Genomic DNA, 18,281 nt, shown 5'->3' on the forward strand with positions numbered 1-18,281 from the left:
GGTGCCTCTATTGCTTAGAACTGACATGATAGAGGGATCTAAACATTTCTTTCTTTTTTTTTTTTTTTTTTTGATCTAAACATTTCTTTGAGCACCTCATTCAGTGGCTAACTTTTGTTATTATGAGGCTGCCACCTACACCCACTATTGACTGTAATTTCTAAAAAATATTTTTAAAATTTGCTACCCACTTGGTGGAATGGGAAGCATAAGAGAATATTGTGGGCATGAGGCACAGAGGAGTCTGCAGATACATGTTTTAGTAGGGGGTTGGATTTCCTTTCATATTTGTATTGCCTTCCTTACATCTGGGGAACCTAAGTTTCTCCTAGCTTGACCTACTTCTCCAGGCACTCCCCAGCTTAATGCATTTTGCTTATCATTGCAAGATGGATTTTCCTAAAACGCTTCTCCTTTCCCAAATCTTTAATGGTCCCTGCTTCATAAAAGCTAAACCTTAGATTTACATTTAGGGCCTCAGTGGTGTTGACCTTAGCCTATCTTTTGAACCATATTTCCCACCACTCACCTTCCTAACTACTCAGTTCAGACAAAGTGGTCGATTTTTCTCCATACCCTCAATGCATCTTGGGCTTTCCTGTCTCAGAATTTTTAAAAAAGATTTTATTTATTTATTTGAGAGAGAAAGAGAGAGAGAGCATGAGGAGCTGGGAGTGAGCAGCAGAGGGAGAGGGAGAAGCAGACTCCCCACTGAGCAGAGAGCCTGATGTGGGGCTCGATCCCAGGACTGAGTCAGCCGGGCACCCTACTGTCTTAGAATTAACCATCCACTTCCTTTAGTCTCAACAAGTTGTCTTCAATTTTTTACACCCCTCAAAATCCTCAAAGATTCATCCAAATCCTTCCCTGCTCCAGGGGCCCATGTGGTCCTCTTCTAAACTATGTGTGACACTCTGTCAATCTCACTACTTTCATCTCTAATCAAGTCAATCTTCAATCCACTAGCATCGTTGTCTGGAGCTGTTTTTCATCTCTTCAGTGGTGTTGTGTTTTTGCCTTAATGTTTTATCTTCCCCCAATACAGTGTAAGGTTCTGGAAGGGAGAGACATGTCCTGTCCCAGGTCTGCATTCACAAACCCTCTGCAAGTGTTTGCCCCTTGCTTCAGTAGATTGGCATTCTGTTTCTCTGGAATCTGAGAGCCAGACATAATGTAATGAGCACTGGTTGTTTAAATGATGAATCACTGAACTCTGCTTCTGAAACTAATAATAAACTATATGTTAATTAATTGAATTTAAATAAAATAAAAAAAAGAAGAAAGCCAGGGCATTATTTGTTTGTTTTTGTTTTAAAATTCTAGCATAGTTAACATACAATGTTACATTAGTTTCAGGTGTACAGTATAGTGACTCAGCAGTTCCATATATCACTCTGTGCTCATTAGGACAAGTGCCCTCCTTCATCCCCATCATCTGTTTCACCCATCCCCCCCCACCTGGTAACCATCAATTTGTTCTTTAGAGTCAAGAATCTATCAGCTTAAAAAAAAAAAAAGAATCTATCGGTTTGTTTCTCTCCCTTTCTCGCTTTTCTCTCTCTCTTTTTCTTTCTTTCTTTCTTTCTTTCTTTCTTTCTTTCTTTCTTTCTTTCTTTCTTTTCTTTCTTTCTTTTTTTCTTTCTTCTCTATCTTTGCTTATTTGTTTTGTTTCTTAAATTCCACATATGAGTGAAATCATATGGTATTTTTTTTCTCTGACTTATTTCACCTAGCATCATACTCTCTGGCTCTATCCATGTTGCAAGTGGCAAGATTTCTTTCTTTTTGATGACTGAGTAATATTCCACTATATATATATATACATATATATATGAGATAGATCTATATATCTATATATATAGTGGAATATATATATTAGATAGATAGATAGATAGATAGATAGATAGATAGATAGATAGATAGATATGATGGACACTTAGGATGCTTCAATAATTTGGCTATTATAAATAATGCTGTTATAAACATAGGGGTGCATGATGTATCCCTTTGAATTAGTGTTTTTGTATTTTGGGGATAAATACCCACTAATGTGATTACTGGATTATAAGGTAGTTCTGTTTATGGAGGAACCTCCATACTGTTCTCCACAGTGGCTGCACCAGTTTGCATTTGCACCAACAGTGCAGAAGGGGTCCTTTTTCTCCACGTTCTCACCAACCCTTGTTGTTTCTTGTGTTTTTGATTTTAGCCATTCTGACAGGCGTGAGGTGATATCTCATTGTAGTTTTGATTTGCATTTCCCTGATTATGGGTGATGATGAGCATCTTTTCATATGTCTGTTGGCCATCTGGATGTCTTCTCTGGAGAAATGTCTGTTCATGTTTTCGGCTCATTTTTTAATTGGATTATTGGGTTTTTTAAAAAAGATTTTATTAATTTATTTGAGAAAGAGAGAGAGCATAAGCGACATAGGGGGTAGAGGAAGAGGGAGAAGTAGAGTCCCACTGAACAGGGATCCCCATGTGGGGCTCAATCCCAGGACTCTGAGACCATAACCTGAGTGGAAGGCAGGTGCTTAACCGACTGAGCCACCCAGGTGCCCTGGATTATTTCTATTTTTAGTTTCTAGGCCATTGTTCTATGAATTGTAAGATGTAACATTTTATTTCTTTTCTTCTTTTAGCTATACTTCCCATTGCCTCTAGCTGTTGCACTGAGGTTTCACATCATATCTCCAGAAGGCTTCTGGAGAGAGTGAATATATGTCGCATCCAGAGAGCTGATGGGGATTGTGACTTGGCTGCTGTCATGTGAGTGCTCTTCAGCAGGGAGGTCTCAACTCGTCCAGTGATCATTTCTTGGCCTGTGAGCAATAGATTGGGAAGTCTTTGCCTCATATGCAGCATACAAATAATCAGTCAAACAAGGGAGGGGAGAGCAAATATTCCACCTTTCTGGCCCCAGGCTCCTTGGAGTAAGCACACAGTCTCTCAGGACTGGCATGTGCAGAGCCCCACGCTAGCCTCTGCCACCCTGCACAGCAGTGCTGTGATTCAGGATAAATACCTTCAGTCTATTGGACAATGTGTATGACTTTCCTAAGCAAAAGTAGGGGCATTCTGAGTGAAAAACAAAACAAAAATAAAAACAGGTGTCTCTGTTCTGTTTTGTGGCTTTAACTATAGCTTTTTCCAGGCAAGTTTATGGGTTGCTGTCATTTTTTACTCTCTGAATTCATCAGGACTGTATACAAGGTTCAAACAGAAGTATAGAGATGTCTGTACCTGTCACATGCAATCAAGCACAAATGCCCATCTTTGCTCTTGATTCTGGGCTGTTGGCTCGTGGTGAACCCTTCCACGCTTACCTCTGGCTCACTTATTAAAAACTTCAGATTTCTATGTTCTTCATGTCCCCATGGAAACTAACTTCTGAAATGCATTGGTATTTAGCAAATCTGGATTCTGACAACAATGCTGTGAGGAAGGCATAAATTATCTCCATGTCACACAAGGTAAAGCTGTCACACAAGGTAAAACTTACTAGTGAGGTACCTAATGAGGGGTGTTCCAAGTTCCCAACTTCTTTCAAAAACTCCTTTAGTACATGGCCAAGATTCTAACAGACTTTTATTTAATCTGAATAAATTGTGCTGGTAATAGTTGGAGAGTGAAAAATCCGTAGGCAGTTCATGGATAGATAGTACTCTGGAAAATTGAAAACATTTCAGTATTTGAGTCAGATCTACCCACTTGCCTTTCTGGCTACTCTCAGAAATACCAAATTCTCAACCGTCACTTCTGCCTCATTGACATACGTCACCTCAGAATATGGAAGCCTCCATAAGGAATCCCATGGGACTCCCTGGAAGGCATGGGGAAAGAAGCAGAAGAAATTTCTTTCTGTATATAAGAGTAAGAGTAGTTCATGGGAATTAGTAGGAGATGCCATTGGTAACAGGATTTTCAGGAAAAAAAATTTGGAGATAAGAAAGTATGAGAGATCTAAAAAGATATAAAAACAGAAGTGATGTAAGTTCTCATTTGATAAGGGAAAATATGATTTAAAAAACATGACTTTTCATTTTAAAAAGCATTTGATTTTAATTCAAGAGAAGTACAGGGATCCCTGGGTGGTGCAGCACTTTAGCGCCTGCCTTTGGCCCAGGGCGCGATCCTGGAGACCCGGGATTGAATCCCACGTCGGGCTCCTGGTGCATGGAGCCTGCTTCTCCCTCCGCCTGTGTCTCTGCCTCTCTCTCTCTCTCTCTCTGTGACTATCATAAATAAATAAAAATTTTAAAAAAATAAAAAAAAAATAAAGAGAAGTACAGGTTTGTAAATTGGCCTGCTGTGCTATAAGACAGCTGAAAAATAGACTAGTTATGACCTCATCTCAAGTAAGGTGAAATTTGACCAGGTAGTATTTTTTTTTAAAGATTTTATTCATTTATTCATGAGAGACACAGAGAGAGAGAGAGAGAGAGAGAGAGGCAGGGACACAGGCAGAGGGAGAAGCAGGCTCCACACAGGGAGCCCGACATGGGACTCGATCCCGGGACTCCAGGATCACACCCTGGGCTGAAGGCAGGTGCCAAACCACTGAGCCACCCAGGGATCCCTGACCAGGTAGTATGTTTTTTTATCATAAATTGCAGACGTTCTTTGTTGTTTTTTTCTAACATTCAACATAAATAGATAAAGGTTCTCTCATTTTCAAATTGTTTTAGTACAGATCATGTCTTTACTCCTGTAAAATGTGGTTCCTTAACTTTGAGTACGTAAGTTTGAGACAAATATTTTATTTTACTTTTTAAATTTTACTTATTCATGAGAGACACACACAGAGAAAGGCAGAGACACAGGCCAAGGGAGAAGCAGGCTCCATGCAGGGAGCCTGACGTGGGACTTGATCCCGGGTCTCCAGGATCACATCCTGGGCCGAAAGCGGCGCTAAACCACTGAGCCACCCGGGCTGTCCGAGACAAATATTTTAAATGCAGAAAACACTGCAAGTGTTGGCAATATAACTCCCCAAAGCATGTGTTATGAATCACAAGTAACAAATATAAGTGAGTTTCTAGTGAACTCACTAGATTTCTTTCCTTTTCCTTTCCTGCCTAGAACAGGTCTGTTGTTTCACGCCCTGTAGATGATCATTGTAACTTTCCTCCGAGAGGAGGGTTTGCTTGTTAAAACCCATCCACAGCAGCTTCATTAAAGAGCTTCTGGCTGTTTCTTGGCATAAACACAGTACAAAGTTGTTTATCTTGGGCAGAGGGCTGAGGTTTTGGAAGCACACAGATATCTGTTGGGAAGAAAACTTGGAGTTATTAAATAAAGTTATCTGGGAAGCTTAAGCATTTTTTCAAAAGTGATTGTTGTGGGACTGTTGTGCTTAGGGGAAGCGGCAATGAAATCAGGTAAAGGGAAGAGTTACAGGTGGCAGGGCCACCCCTGTAGGTCTGTCGGACCCTCTCTAGCTTCTTTCTTTTGGGCAAAAGAATCAGGATCAACCTTATGGTTCTTAGAGCCTGAACTCTCCACCAAGAAATACACAAGGGGCTGAGTCAGGGCCCTGCAGAATAGGAGGGAGGAGGGGGGAGGGGGGGAAGAGAGAGTGTGGAATAGGCTACCGCTTGTTTAACATTATCTCATCTCATCTCTCTCTCTTTTTAAGACTTTATTTATTTATTTGGGAGAGAGAGAGTGCAGGAGCAGGGGAGAGGGAGAGGAGAAGCAGGTTCCCTGTTGAGCAGGGAGCCTGACACAGATGCAGGACTCGATCCCAGGACCCTGCAATCATGACCTGATCCCAAGGCAGATGCTTAACTGATTGAGCCACCCAGGCACCCACCTCATCTCCTTTTATTATGATGAGAGAATGCACAGGGGTTACCAGTGCAGGCTTAAGTAGTCTTTAAACTTTAAGATTTTAAAACATCAGGCGGCCTGGGTGGCTTAGGGGTTTAGCGCTGCCTTCAGCCCAGGGTGTGATCCTGGAGACCCGGGATCAAGTCCCACGTCGGGCTCCTTGCATGGAGCCTGCTTTTCCCTCTGCCTGTGTCTCTGCTTCTCTCTATGTGTCTCTCATGAATAAATAAATAAAAATCTTAAAAAAAAGATTTTAAAACATCACAGCATCTTGGATTTGGAGGCTGTGTTCTGGTAGCTGATATTTTCCCCTTGTATTACATTGAGAAGTCAAGGCCCCACTAGACTGCATCCCTAGGGCTGTGCACCTCCCGGGTCCTCTGTCCGCCCTGCCCCACTGGGGGCTCACCTTCAGCTCCTGCACCAGTGCCCTCCCTGAAGCTCCCCACTCACTCCTCACAGAACGAGAGTTGAGGGCTAGTTCCCTCCTGTGAGCCTTGTGGGCCTACCTGGATGTCAGTGGAGTCTTTGCCACTGGTGTCTGCTTGGATGCCTGCTGACACCACAGGGAAAGGAGAGAGTTTGAGTCCTTTGGGAAGGAGAGGAGCTTCAACTCTTTTCTGTTTCTTCCCCTTCCGAGTCCTACAGCAGGTTCTCTCCTGTACTGGCCAAAGCAAACCAACTGGCCACAGTGACAGGGAGCTTTCCTTTAGAAGACCTCTGGGTGTAATACAGGCTGAGAACGGATTGTCCTCCTATCACGAAGCCTCACTGCTTTCAAATTAATATTCCACATGCTGGCTTTATGATGCTTACGACACAGGCCTTTGCCAGCTTTTGCTCTCATTGCAGGAGTCCCCACGCTGGCTGCTATTCCTCTTGGCTCACCTGGAGAAACCAGCAACCTGCTCTCTGTCCCTCCGGAAGGGGGCCAGGGGGCTCATTTTCCCCACACACAGAACTGTTGTCTACGCGGAGCCTGCAGGATCCCTGAGATTTAAGAAGAGCTAGATGGCACCTGAGTGCAAATTAAAAGTCACAATATTTTTGGTAAAAAAGCTCTTTCAGTTACTAGATATCGTGAATGCTGCTTTATGGTTCTCCTACCCCGAGGTCAAAATTTAAAACATGGAAACATTGGAGATGGGGTATGAACCTGTAGTATGTTGCAATGTTATCAAACACCTAGAATATTTTAGTTGTTTCATTTTTTAAAAAGCCAGACTTTCTTTTTCTTTTTTTTTTTTTTTTTTAAGATTTTCTTTCTTTTTTTTTTTTTTAAGATTTTACCCAGGTGCCCCAAGATTTTATCTTTCTTTATTTGAGATAGAAAGTACGAGGAGGGGGGCAGGGGGCAAAGAGAGAGGGAGAAAGTCCAGTGCGGGGCTGGATCCCAGGACCTCGGACCACCACTCAAGCCGAAGGCAGGTGCTCCACCACCTGAGCCACCCAGGTGCCCCCAGACTGTTTCTATTTTGAACAATCTTCACTTCATATCTGTAACTCATTACTGAATTCCTACAGCAAGCCAGGCCTTTTCAGGACAATTCCAGACTATCCCTCCCTCAAGGGGCATAGCATCACAGGACAAGGAGAAATTTTGAATGAAAATTCATACAAAAGACAGCATAAGCTACGAACCAAAAGAGAGGGAATGCTGGCAGACTGCAAGGGAAAGCAGGGCATTTAGCTGAGGGAATCTAGAAAAACTTTAGAGGAGACCTTCCAGGTGGGCCATGAGGCGTGAACTGCTTTTGTGGATGAAGCTCCTGGTCAGGAAGGACTGTTGTATTCACTTGGCTTCTCTCCTTTCCCTCACTCTTTGCTTCCTCCTCCTCCTCCTTTCCCTCATCCCCCCCCACCCAAGCTGCCATCCCAGGAGCTGTGGGGGAGCGAAGACTCCAGCTGGTGGTCCACGGCTGTAGGAGGCGGTCTTGAAACTAAACGTGGCAACTGCCTGAGTCACGGAGTTTTTCCTTGGATTTTCTGGCACTGATTTGTCCATCTTCCCTCCCCCACAGCCTTCACGTCAGGCGCAGAAGACTCTGTGTCAGCCCGCACAGTCATGTTATTAAGCAGTGGATGAAAGAACAAGCGGCCAAGAAAAACACCAAAGGCAACATTTGCCACAAGAAACAGGCTGGCAAGAGGAAAAGTAAAGGGGCACATCAGGAGAAACCAGAAATCCACAGCCATAAAAGTCCTTATTAACATGCTTACAAAGGAATCTACACAGACAGTTCCTCAAGTTAAACTTGGCCATGGTTCCTTATAAAGTTATCCTGTGAATGCTCCTTATTGGGAGTCAACAGGGCAAAACAAAATAGATGTTCTAAAGGAACGGTTATACAGGATGCAAATGTAGCCAATAATATGCTCATCTGAAAATGAAATGCGAAGACAACACTTATCTTCATATCATATTTTAAGAGCAGCATACAGATACCATTTCTCCAACATTTTAGTATGAAGGGTTGCAAACTGACAGAGAAGTTGAAAGATTGGTACAATGAACACTTGTATACCTTTCACCTAGATTAATAATTGTTAATATCTTGCCACATTTGTTTTCTCTCTTCTCTCTTTGTGGGAGGTGCGTGTGAATAAAACATTTTATATATAAATACATAATTTTTTTGCTAAACTGACAATAAATTGCAAATGTAACAATACTTCACTTCTCATTCTATTTCTTAGTGTTATAACTTGACATCCCCAAGAATAAAGACCTTTGATATATAATCACATTATCAGGCTTATACCTAAAAATGAACAGTTGTGTCTCATATATTTTATGTGATACATATATATATATATATATCATTTCCAAAATAATCTCTTGTTATGCAGGGAGTACAGTTCTTTCCATTCATACATGAGCTCAGTAGTTGCTTCCTTAACTGCAAAGGCAATCACATTAGTTCAGTAGCACCTGAGAACAGCTTTGAGTTAGGGTATGTGTGTTATACCCCACATAAGAGTGCTGTGTGAGGCTGTTCAACACAAAACAAAACAAAACAAAACAAAACAAAACAAAACAAAACAACACAGCCTTTGTCCACAGTGTATTTTTGTGAATGAGAGTTGGCATGTCAAATGCATCCTCTAGAAAAATAATTAGTGTAATAGTCTTAAGATTTGTTTTCTGAAGTTGATACTGTGGGCTATTTTTGTGAACAGCCTGATGTTTGGGATAAGTCCCAAACAAGTCCTTATTAAACCAGGATTCTGAAGGCAAAAATTATATATGGGATGAATTGTTAAATTGCACATAATTGCATATAATTATATGCATATAATTGTTTAAATTTTCCCCAACTATTTTCAGAGCATAATTTCGTATAGTTCTTTTAATCAATCAAAGTTCACATATTACAATTAATTGCTATATTTCTTTCTTTTTTAAAATTTCTTTAGTATCTTTTACTTAAGAAAGTCCCTTGGCTTTTTTCCTCTTCTTTCTTCCCGTGGCACAGACTTCTTAAAAAAGGGTCTAGAGCAGAATCTGTTCCACATTCTGGGTTTGCCTGTTTCCTTATGACCACATTCAGGTTTAACAGTTTTGATTAAGAATGCTTTCTAGGTGAATGTGTATATTCCTATTGCATTATTTAGAGTTTGTAAACATTGGAGTTCATTTTCTACAAAGAAAAGTTTGAGCTGAGTATCACCTTAATATCACATCCAATTTGAGTAACTACTGTCATTTGGATTGATCAGCTCTGATGCTGAAAAAACAAAAGTCTGTGTTGCTCAGGAAGCCATCTGCCTCCCACAGTGAGTGCACTAGGGAGGGATCCAGAGCTGGATCCCATGTGGGGTGATTTTAGGCTCTCCTAGAAAGGAGCCTACATCTTAACTCCTGGCCCATCTTTTCCACACCTTGTGGGTGGATCCTGTTGCATGGCTTGTCTTTTGGGGTCCTCGTGGTCCACAGAAGCTTCCAGATGCAGAGTAAGACCTAGTTTTCTTTCTTTCTTTCTTTTTTTAAAAGATCTTATTTATTTATTCTCGAGAGACAGAGAGAGAGGGGCAGAGACATAGGCAGAGAGAGAAGCAGGCTCCATGCAGGGAGCCTGATGTGGGACTCGATCCCAGGATTCCAGGATCATGCCCTGGGGCTGAAGGCAGCCGCTCAACCACTGAGCCACCGGGCGTCCCTAGACCTAGTTTTCGTAAGCAGCCATCAGATGGCAGGAACACAGTGTCCAAGTTGCCAGGTGTCAGATGTCTTGTGCTTCCCTGCTGGCCAATTCCAAGCAGTGATGTTGCCAGGCTGACTTGGAGGTAATAATAGGCAGCAATGGAAGTGCTGAGCTTGATGTAGGTTCAAATATCATCAAATGGCCTAATTCCCTTCATTGACACTAACTTGTATGTGATCGATTTATTCTCACCAACAATCCTTTGAGCTTTTTATTAAAATTTCTGCTTTATGGATAAGGATATCTGAAGCTCGGAGAGGTAAAATTACTTGCCCAGGGTCCCACAGGAAGTGGCAGGGACAAGCTTTGTATCCAGGTCTCCAGACCCTCCCCAGTTCTGGCATCCCCAGCAGTGGACTCTAAAAGATGTAGATGGGGAGGTGGGGTGGAGGGAGAGGAATTCAGGTAAAGATCTGTGCACCTGGTGCTTTACAAAGGGTTAGAGGATGCCAGCGGTTGGTTTTACTTGGAAGTCTAGTATTAAAACATGCTGCTGCTTGCATTGCTGGTGATAGTGACAATAACCACCTTCACAGATTAAAACAGGCCCCAACCTGATTTTATTGAGTTTCACATTCTTAGGCAGTGGAGGAAATTGCACACTATTTGTAACTTTTGTTTTGCAAAATCTCCCTCACAGGAGGTTTTCTTTTCAACTTAAAGACAGATTTTGTAAACAAAACAAAACAACACAGCATTTTCCCACTCTGTTGTGCCCAACATTGCGAATCCAAGAAACCACCAAGGAGCCAAAACCGATGCAAGTACTCGAGGGTTTATTTACAAGCTCGAGCTTGGGTCCAAGTATACTCCATACAGCAGAGCAGGGGCTTGGACCCCGAAGTGGGTTACAGCTGGGTTTTTTATGGGCTGGTCTAGGGGATTTTCAGAAGGTGGAGGAATTTTTTCCATTCCAATATGGGGGAAAGGGTGGGGGAGTTTCTTAAGATCTGATGTGGGATTCCCTGCCTAGGACATTCTGCAGTTTTTCCTGTAAAGTTCAGCTCTTATTCCCAGGGGCCTAAGATGGCTGTACTTGTGCTAATGGCTAAACTTGAGGTGGGATGACCTTAATTTTTCTTGGCCTCCACATTTCCCCTTCTCAGAGGAACCTAAGGAAGGACCCAATTATGGGTCCAGGTTGGTCTCAGAGTGAGCAAGTGGGAATGATTAAGCCATGATTCAAACCAACCTTGTTGCTGTTCTCACTCCTGTTTACGTCTAGCCAAACCTTTTCTGACTTTTGCCATAGATTCCTGGACTATTCCTGAGTGGTCAGTAAAGAAGCAACACTCCTCATTTGGGGCAGCACATAGCCCCCCTTGCTTGCAAAAGCCTCTCTATAGTTAAGGTGCTCCCATCTTTTTAGACCTTAAAAGACTTTAAAAGCAAGGCTGAATTGGGTGCACATTTTTAAATGGTTAATGGGGATTGGTTCTGGCACAAAGAGGACAGAGCATAAGCAACATTAGTGGGGTAAGTGAGAACGGCACAGTCTTAGCTTTAGGGGATTGTCCTTGTCTGGATGGCCTTTCCATTCTGGAACAAAGTCCTTGAGAAGGGCGTGTGGGTCGGCTGGCCGGATGTGGGTGTAGTGGACCCAGGGAGTAATCCCATCGACCTTGAGAGCGGTGGGAGTGGTCAGGATCACGATGTAGGGTCCCTTCCAGCGAGGTTGAAGTGTCTGGTGTTGGTATGTCCACACGTACACCCAGTCAACTGGCCAGTATCGATGGGGGTCCGGGGGTGGCCCAGGCTCATAGAGGCCTCAGCTTAGGCCACACCTGCTCATGGGTTCTTTGTAACATTTGGAGGGAGAAAAGGAGTTAGTGATCATCAAATTCAGCAAGCACCTCAGGTTTTAAATTGGGGATACTAGGTGGAGGAAGACCGAACATGATCTCGTAGGGGGTCAGTCCCAACTTATATGGGAGTTCCTCACCCTATATAGGGTGAAGGGGAGGAGAATCACCCAGTCCCGCCAGTCTCCAGAGCTAATTTAGTTAAGGTCTCCTTTAATGTTCTGTTCATCCTCTCTACCTGCCCTGAGCTCTGGGGCCTATATGCACAATGTAATTTCCAATCTGCCCCAAGTACTAGTGCCACTCCCCGTGTTACCTTAGAGACGAATCCCGGGCTATTGTCTGATCCAATTCTAACAGGAAAACCATACCTCGGTAAGATGTCTTCCAGCAGTTTCTTGGTCACGGTCTGTGCTGTTTCATGTTTGGTGGGAAATGCCTCTGTCCATCCTGAAAAAGTATCTACAGACACTAGTAAATACTTGTACCCGTATCATCCAGGTTTTACCTCAGTGAACTCCACTTCCCAGTAGGCTCCTGGGCGGTCCCCTCGGAGCCAGGTGCCCGGGTTAGATCCATGGGCGGTGGCATTAGTTAACTGGCATGCGTGGCAGCTCTTTGCTCGAGAGTCTTTCATAGTGATCTTTGCATGTCGTATGAGGTCTTCCATCTTCCTTGTCCCCATGTGAGTGCTCCGATGCGTTCTGGATAGGACTCGCCGTCCCAGTTCCTCTGGCAGGGTGATGCTGGAGTCTGCGGCCCTCCACCAGCCACGCGAGCACTGGGTCACAGGCAAGCGTTTGATCCAGTGTAAGCCAGCATCAGTACAGTTGGGGGTGCCAGGCAGGGTTGGTGCCCCCGGATCAGGTAGTGTGGTTGCTAAGACCTGGGTCACCGTAAGGGCCACCTCCTTAGCTTCTGAGTCTGCTCGCCGGGTTCCCCTGGCTACTGGTGTGTCTGCTCTCTGGTGCCCCGGACAGTGGGTGATGGCCTGGGCCTCGGGCAGCCAGAGGGCCCTCAGGGGTTCAAGAATCTCCGTTCTGTTTTTAACAGTCTTTCCCTCTGCTGTCAGGAGCCCTCTCTCTCTGTAAGGGGCTCCGCGGAGGTGAGCGGTGGAGAAGGCGGACCTGCTGTCGGGGTGGATGTTGATTCGTTCACCTTCCCCCATGGTCAGCGCTTGGCCAGGGCGATCAGTTCTGCCCGTTGAGCCGACGTTCCGGCTGCCAGTGGCTCTGCCCAGACGGTCTCCGTCTCCGTGGTTACAGCTGCCCCCGCATCTCTGACTCCTTCTTGGACAAAACTGCTGCTCTTATCAAGAGCAGACCAACAAATCAAGGAAACTTTTGAACAGAAAGTAGACTTTTAATCTTACACTCTTGTACTTTAAAATCCATTTACTTCAATCTTAGTCTGTCCTGACCACATCTAAAATTCCTTTCCAAGGATTTCCCTTCACGAAACTTTTACACCTTTCTCTGCATTCAGAATTTTCCAGTCAGTCTCATTTGGGACAAAATTACTTTCTTTTACCTTGAACAAAAATTATTCCCGTTCCTTCCATTTTTCTTACGTATCTCCTTTTCTACATACAGAGTTGCTTTCTTTATCAGTCATCAGTCTTATTTTAGCAGAGTTTTTCCATTCTTAGGAACCTTGGTCTCCAGTGAAAACTAAGGAGTAACCAATTTTTGAACACCAGAACTCTTTTTTTTTTTTTTTGAACACCAGAACTCTTTATTTTTTTTTTAATTTTTTTAAATTTTTATTTATTTATGATAGTCACACAGAGAGAGAGAGAGAGAGAGAGAGGCAGAGCCACAGGCAGAGGGAGAAGCAGGCTCCATGCACCGGGAGCCCGACGTGGGATTCGATCCCGGGTCTCCAGGATCAGGCCCTGGGCCAAAGGCAGGCGCCAAACCGCTGCGCCACCCAGGGATCCCACCAGAACTCTTTAGACAGCAAATTTATGAAACAGTTAAGTACAAAGCATGTTCACCAACAGATTCAAATCAACGTTTCAGCACTTTTTCTGTTTGGAAAAGACCTAGATGTCCGATGAATTTAATTCCATTTATCATCAAAGTGTAACTAAGGTTTCAGGTTACCAAGGACTTTGAAAGGTATCTTAACAATTACTTATGAGAACTTGGAAACAGACAACCATCATTTTAGCCATTTTTTTTTTACTAACAAATTGCAAAAAGATAACATAGCTTATGTGACCTTCAGTAAACCTCAATAGAATAAAAGTTTCAGGTTTAGTAGTGATAATTTTCAAGACCTATTTACTATGTCCCATCTGGATCCATTTAAAGTCAATCAATTTGCTCCCCATCCTCAATTTTTATCTGAGACACTGGTGGGGGAATCTGGAGGGGGCAGTGTTAAGTAATTGGTGGTATTCTTGCTATTTGTCTTCTTTTTTTTTTTTTTTTTTAAGATTTTACTTATTTATTCATGAGAGACACAGAGACAGAGAGAAAGGCAGAGACACAGGCAGAGGGAGAAGCAGGCACCATGCAGGGAGCCCAACGTGGGACTCGATCCCCGGTCTCCAGGATCATGCCCTGGGCTGCAGGCGGTGCTAAACCACTGCGCCACCGGGGCTGCCCTCTTCTTGCTATTTGTCTTCTAAACTCAGGACAAGCACCTGAATTGGGTGCCCCTCCTTGTTTAGGATTTTTGCTCCTTCGGGGTGGAAGCGAATTTGTGCCCCCATCTAGGTGAGCAAATCCCGACCTAACAACGGGTAGGGATGCTCAGGGATGACCATGAAGGAGTGGGATACCCGGCCTATGCCGAGATCCGCAGTTCTTCGGGTAGTCCATGAGTACTGTTCGGTGCCCGTGGCCCCTTGCATCCATGAAGTCTTGCTTGCCAATTTCCCTTGGGGTTGTAATAAAACCAAGTGTTGTGCCCCAGTGTCCACTAGGAATTCAACGGGTTGCCCCTATACTCTGAGAGTTACCCTGGGCTCAGGGAGGGGTCCCAAACCCCGACTCCCCTAGTTGTCCAGGTCCTCCATCTCCAAGATCTTGGCAGGGGCCTTAGGTCTTTTGTTAAGACAGTCTTTCACCCAGTGGCCCCCTTCCTTGCAATGGGCACATTGATTTTTTTTTTTTTTTAAAGATTTATTTATTCAGAGAGAGCGCGAGAGAGGCAGAGACACAGGCAGAGGGAGAAGCAGGCATCATACAGAGAGCCTAATGTGGGACTTGATCCAGGGTCCCCAGGATCACACCCCGGGCTGCAGGCGGCGCTAAACCGCTGCGCCACCAGGGCTGCCAGGGCACGTTGGTTTTCGTTCAGTTTAGGGCACTCCCGATGGGGACCAGGGCCATCCTCCTTACCTGTCCCTAAAGCCAGCTTCTTGAGGTGCCTCCGTCTTTCTCGTGGGTCATCCATGGTTGTGGCCAGCAGGATCTTGGCCAGGTTTCGGGTCTGTCGGTCACTTAGTTTGGTTTGCTGCTCTTCCAGACTTTCTCTATTATTATAGACTCTTTCTGCTACTATTACTAAGTCCTGCAAGCTCTTCTATCCTAGTGTCTCTACTCTTTGCAATTTCTTTTTAATGTTCAGAGCAGCCTGGTTAACAAAGGCCATGATAATTGCGGCCTTGGTTTCCGGGGCTTCTGGGTTCATTGGGGTGCACTGCCTAAAAGCCTCTATGACTCTCTCTAAGAAGGCTGCTGGACTCTCATCCTTGCCCTGTCTTACATCATAGACCTTGGCCAGATTGGTGGGCTTGCGCGCAGCAGCCTGGAGACCTGCGCCTAGAGTCTGGCGGTGGACCCGGAGTCTCTCCTTACCTACAGCCGAGTTGTGGTCCCAGGTGGGGCGGGATAAGGGGAAGGCAGCATTCATGAGGAGTGGGTTTTGAGTCGGCTGTCTGTCCTCTCCCAGGACAGACTTCCAGGCTTCCACCTGAATTCGTTCCCTCTCTTCGGTGGTGCAGAGAACCTGCAGAGCTGTCGCTGTCCTCCCAAGTAGGCTGGTGGGTAAAGAGAACAGTATCTAAAAGCCCGATTAGATCTCTCGGATTATCAGAGAACTTTGCATTTTGGGTTTTCCGATTATATAAAGCACTGGTGGAGAATGGCCAGTCCAACATTAGCTGTCCGCCAGTCTTGTTGGGGGGTCCCACGGCGGAGAGCAAAGGCGGTGGAGTCAGCCGCCCGCGATCCGGGGTGGGGCCGCCCCGTGGGTCCCTCCGCGCATCCGCGCTGTTGGCCCGCGCACAGGGACTCCGTCGTCAGGGTGGGGGGCGCCCCTTCTGCAGACCCCGGTGCCTCTGATGGGGGGTCGAAGGGCGAGGGGGTGCCCAGTAGGTCGGGCAGGAGGATCAGGTCCTCTGGAGAGGAATCCTGTAAAACTGGATAAAGAGGCACTTTTGTCTTAGAGTCCGTCTCCTTCTCGGCCTTTCCGCGGGGCTAGAATCTTGGTAGGTCCTGCGTTGGGGGGTAAAAATAGTTTTATCCAAGGAGGGGGATTCTCGATCATGTCCTGCCAGGCCAGGATGTAGGGCACCTGGTCAGGGTGGCCGTCCAGTTTGTCCCTGAAGATCACGGCCTTCAGATAAGATAAGATAATAGGTAGGTGCAAAGTTCCTTCTTGGGGCCATCCCACGTCAAAGGCTGGCCATTCTATATGCAGTAAATCTGAAATTTCTCTTTCCGTATGTCTGTGCTCAGATTATGAGCCCTTTTCTTCACATCTGAGAAGTGTGAGAGCATAAGGGACAGGGGTGTGGTTTGCATCTGCCCCATTATGTCCCCCGTCCACACCAAGGCACAGATAGTTATGACAGTTAACAAATAACACAGTCAAACGCACAAACAGTTAACAATGGACACAGTAACACCGACCAGTGCACAAAACAGGTAACAAGAACCCGGTAACGCAAACGTTCCAGTGCGGCCGCGGAGACAAAACAGAAAGTTACCTGAAGGGCTGGCGGCCGGCCCTCCTCACAGAGAGGACCCCATCCGCCTTACAGATGAGGACCCCGTCCCCCTTACAGATGAGGACCTCCATCCCCCTCACAGATGAGGACCTCCGTCCCCCTCACAGATGAGGACCCCGTCCCCCTTACAGATGAGGACCCCCGTCCTCCTTACAGATGAGGACCTCCATCCCCCTCACAGATGAGGACCTCCATCCCCCTCACAGATGAGGACCCCCGTCCTCCTTACAGATGAGGACCTCGTCCCCCTCACAGATGAGGGCTTCCGTCCTCCTTACAGACGAGGACCCTGTCCTCTAGGTGGGGACAAGGGACGTCTCCCAAGACCCCGGTCGGTGGCCCACCAGCGCATCTGCCTAAGCCAATGTAGACCCAATACAGATTGGAATTCCTACAGGTAAAAGTACAGTTTAGAGCTCTCAGAGAATATGCGCACAAAAGGTGGAAAAAGCTGAGTGCACTCACCACGCGTGAAACCCTCCAGATGGAGGTCCTGGAGGTCTCTCGGATCCCAGACGAGCCCCCAAATTTGTGCCCAAGATTGTGAATCCGAGAAACCACCAAGGAGCTGACGCCGATGCAAGCGCACGAGGGTTTATTTGCAAGCTCGAGCTTGGGTCCAAGTATACCCAACACAGCGGAGCAGGGACTTGGACCCCGAAGTGGGTTACAGCTGGGTTTTTTATGGGCTGGTCTAGGGGATTTTCAGAAGGGGTGGAGGAATTTTTTCCATTCCAATATGGGGGAAAGGGTGGGAGAGTTTCTTAAGATCTGATATGGGATTCCCTGCCTAGGACATTCTGCAGTTTTTCCTGTAAAGTTCAGCTCTTATTCCCAGGGGCCTAAGATGGCTGTACTTGTGCTAATGCTAAACTTGAGGTGGAATGGCCTTAATTTTTCTCGACCTCCACACATTCAAACCCATCATGCTTTTTAAATATAATATAGGTGATCCTAAGGGGCATGGTTCCTAAATGTGTTACCCTGTTCAGTCTGCTATAAGAAAATGCCAGAGACTGGGGAGCTTGTAAACAACGAACATTTGTTTCTCATGGTTCCTGAGTCTGGGAAGTCCTGGATCATCGGCAGATTTGGTGTCTGGTGAGAGCCCGCTTTGCAGGTTGTAGACTGCTGACTTTTCCCTGTGTCCTAACAAGGTGGAAAGGACCAGGAAACTCTCTGGAACTTCCTTTATTTTGCATGAGTCCCATTCATAAGGGTTCAAGTATCATGACCTAAGCACCCCCTAAAGGCCCCACTCAGGAATACCATACACTTCAGGGGTTTAGATTTCAACACATGGGCTGTAGGGGGACATGAACATTCAGACTATAGCAATAAATACTCCTTTTTAATCTTGTAGTAATACCACCCAGTGTCATCAAATTACAGGTTTTTAAAATTGGAGAAAGCATCAAATACAAAGTAATTTAAGAGTAACTTGAAAATCAATCACAAGTTTTTAAATTAATCATA

General features: G+C 45.2%; 2 protein-coding genes and 1 pseudogene across 2 annotated transcripts in view; 1 reads left to right on the top strand and 2 right to left on the bottom strand.

Annotated features, from left to right (window-relative positions):
• CCL28 (C-C motif chemokine ligand 28) overlaps positions 1 to 8,507 on the top strand; it is a 30,446-nt gene extending 21,939 nt beyond the window's left edge. Inside the window, exons 2-3 of the mRNA XM_072824701.1 lie at positions 2,646 to 2,772; positions 7,857 to 8,507. Coding sequence (XP_072680802.1) covers positions 2,646 to 2,772; positions 7,857 to 8,046 — 317 coding nt within the window. The 3' untranslated portion in view covers positions 8,047 to 8,507. The remainder of the gene's footprint in view (positions 1 to 2,645; positions 2,773 to 7,856) is intronic.
• Positions 8,508 to 10,799: 2,292 nt separating this feature from the next.
• LOC140632563 (uncharacterized) lies at positions 10,800 to 13,176 on the bottom strand. Its single transcript, XM_072824700.1, has 2 exons — positions 12,214 to 13,176; positions 10,800 to 11,837 (listed from the first exon to the last, which is right to left on the bottom strand). Exon 1 carries the CDS (start codon positions 13,008 to 13,010, stop codon positions 12,336 to 12,338), a length of 675 nt encoding a protein of 224 aa, XP_072680801.1. The 5' UTR covers positions 13,011 to 13,176; the 3' UTR covers positions 10,800 to 11,837; positions 12,214 to 12,335.
• LOC140632562 (uncharacterized) lies at positions 10,800 to 16,785 on the bottom strand (annotated as a pseudogene).
• Between the last annotated feature and the right edge of the window lie 1,496 nt (positions 16,786 to 18,281).

Source organism: Canis lupus, chromosome 4 (assembly GCF_048164855.1).
Source record: "Canis lupus baileyi chromosome 4, mCanLup2.hap1, whole genome shotgun sequence".
Classification (NCBI taxonomy): domain Eukaryota; kingdom Metazoa; phylum Chordata; class Mammalia; order Carnivora; family Canidae; genus Canis; species Canis lupus.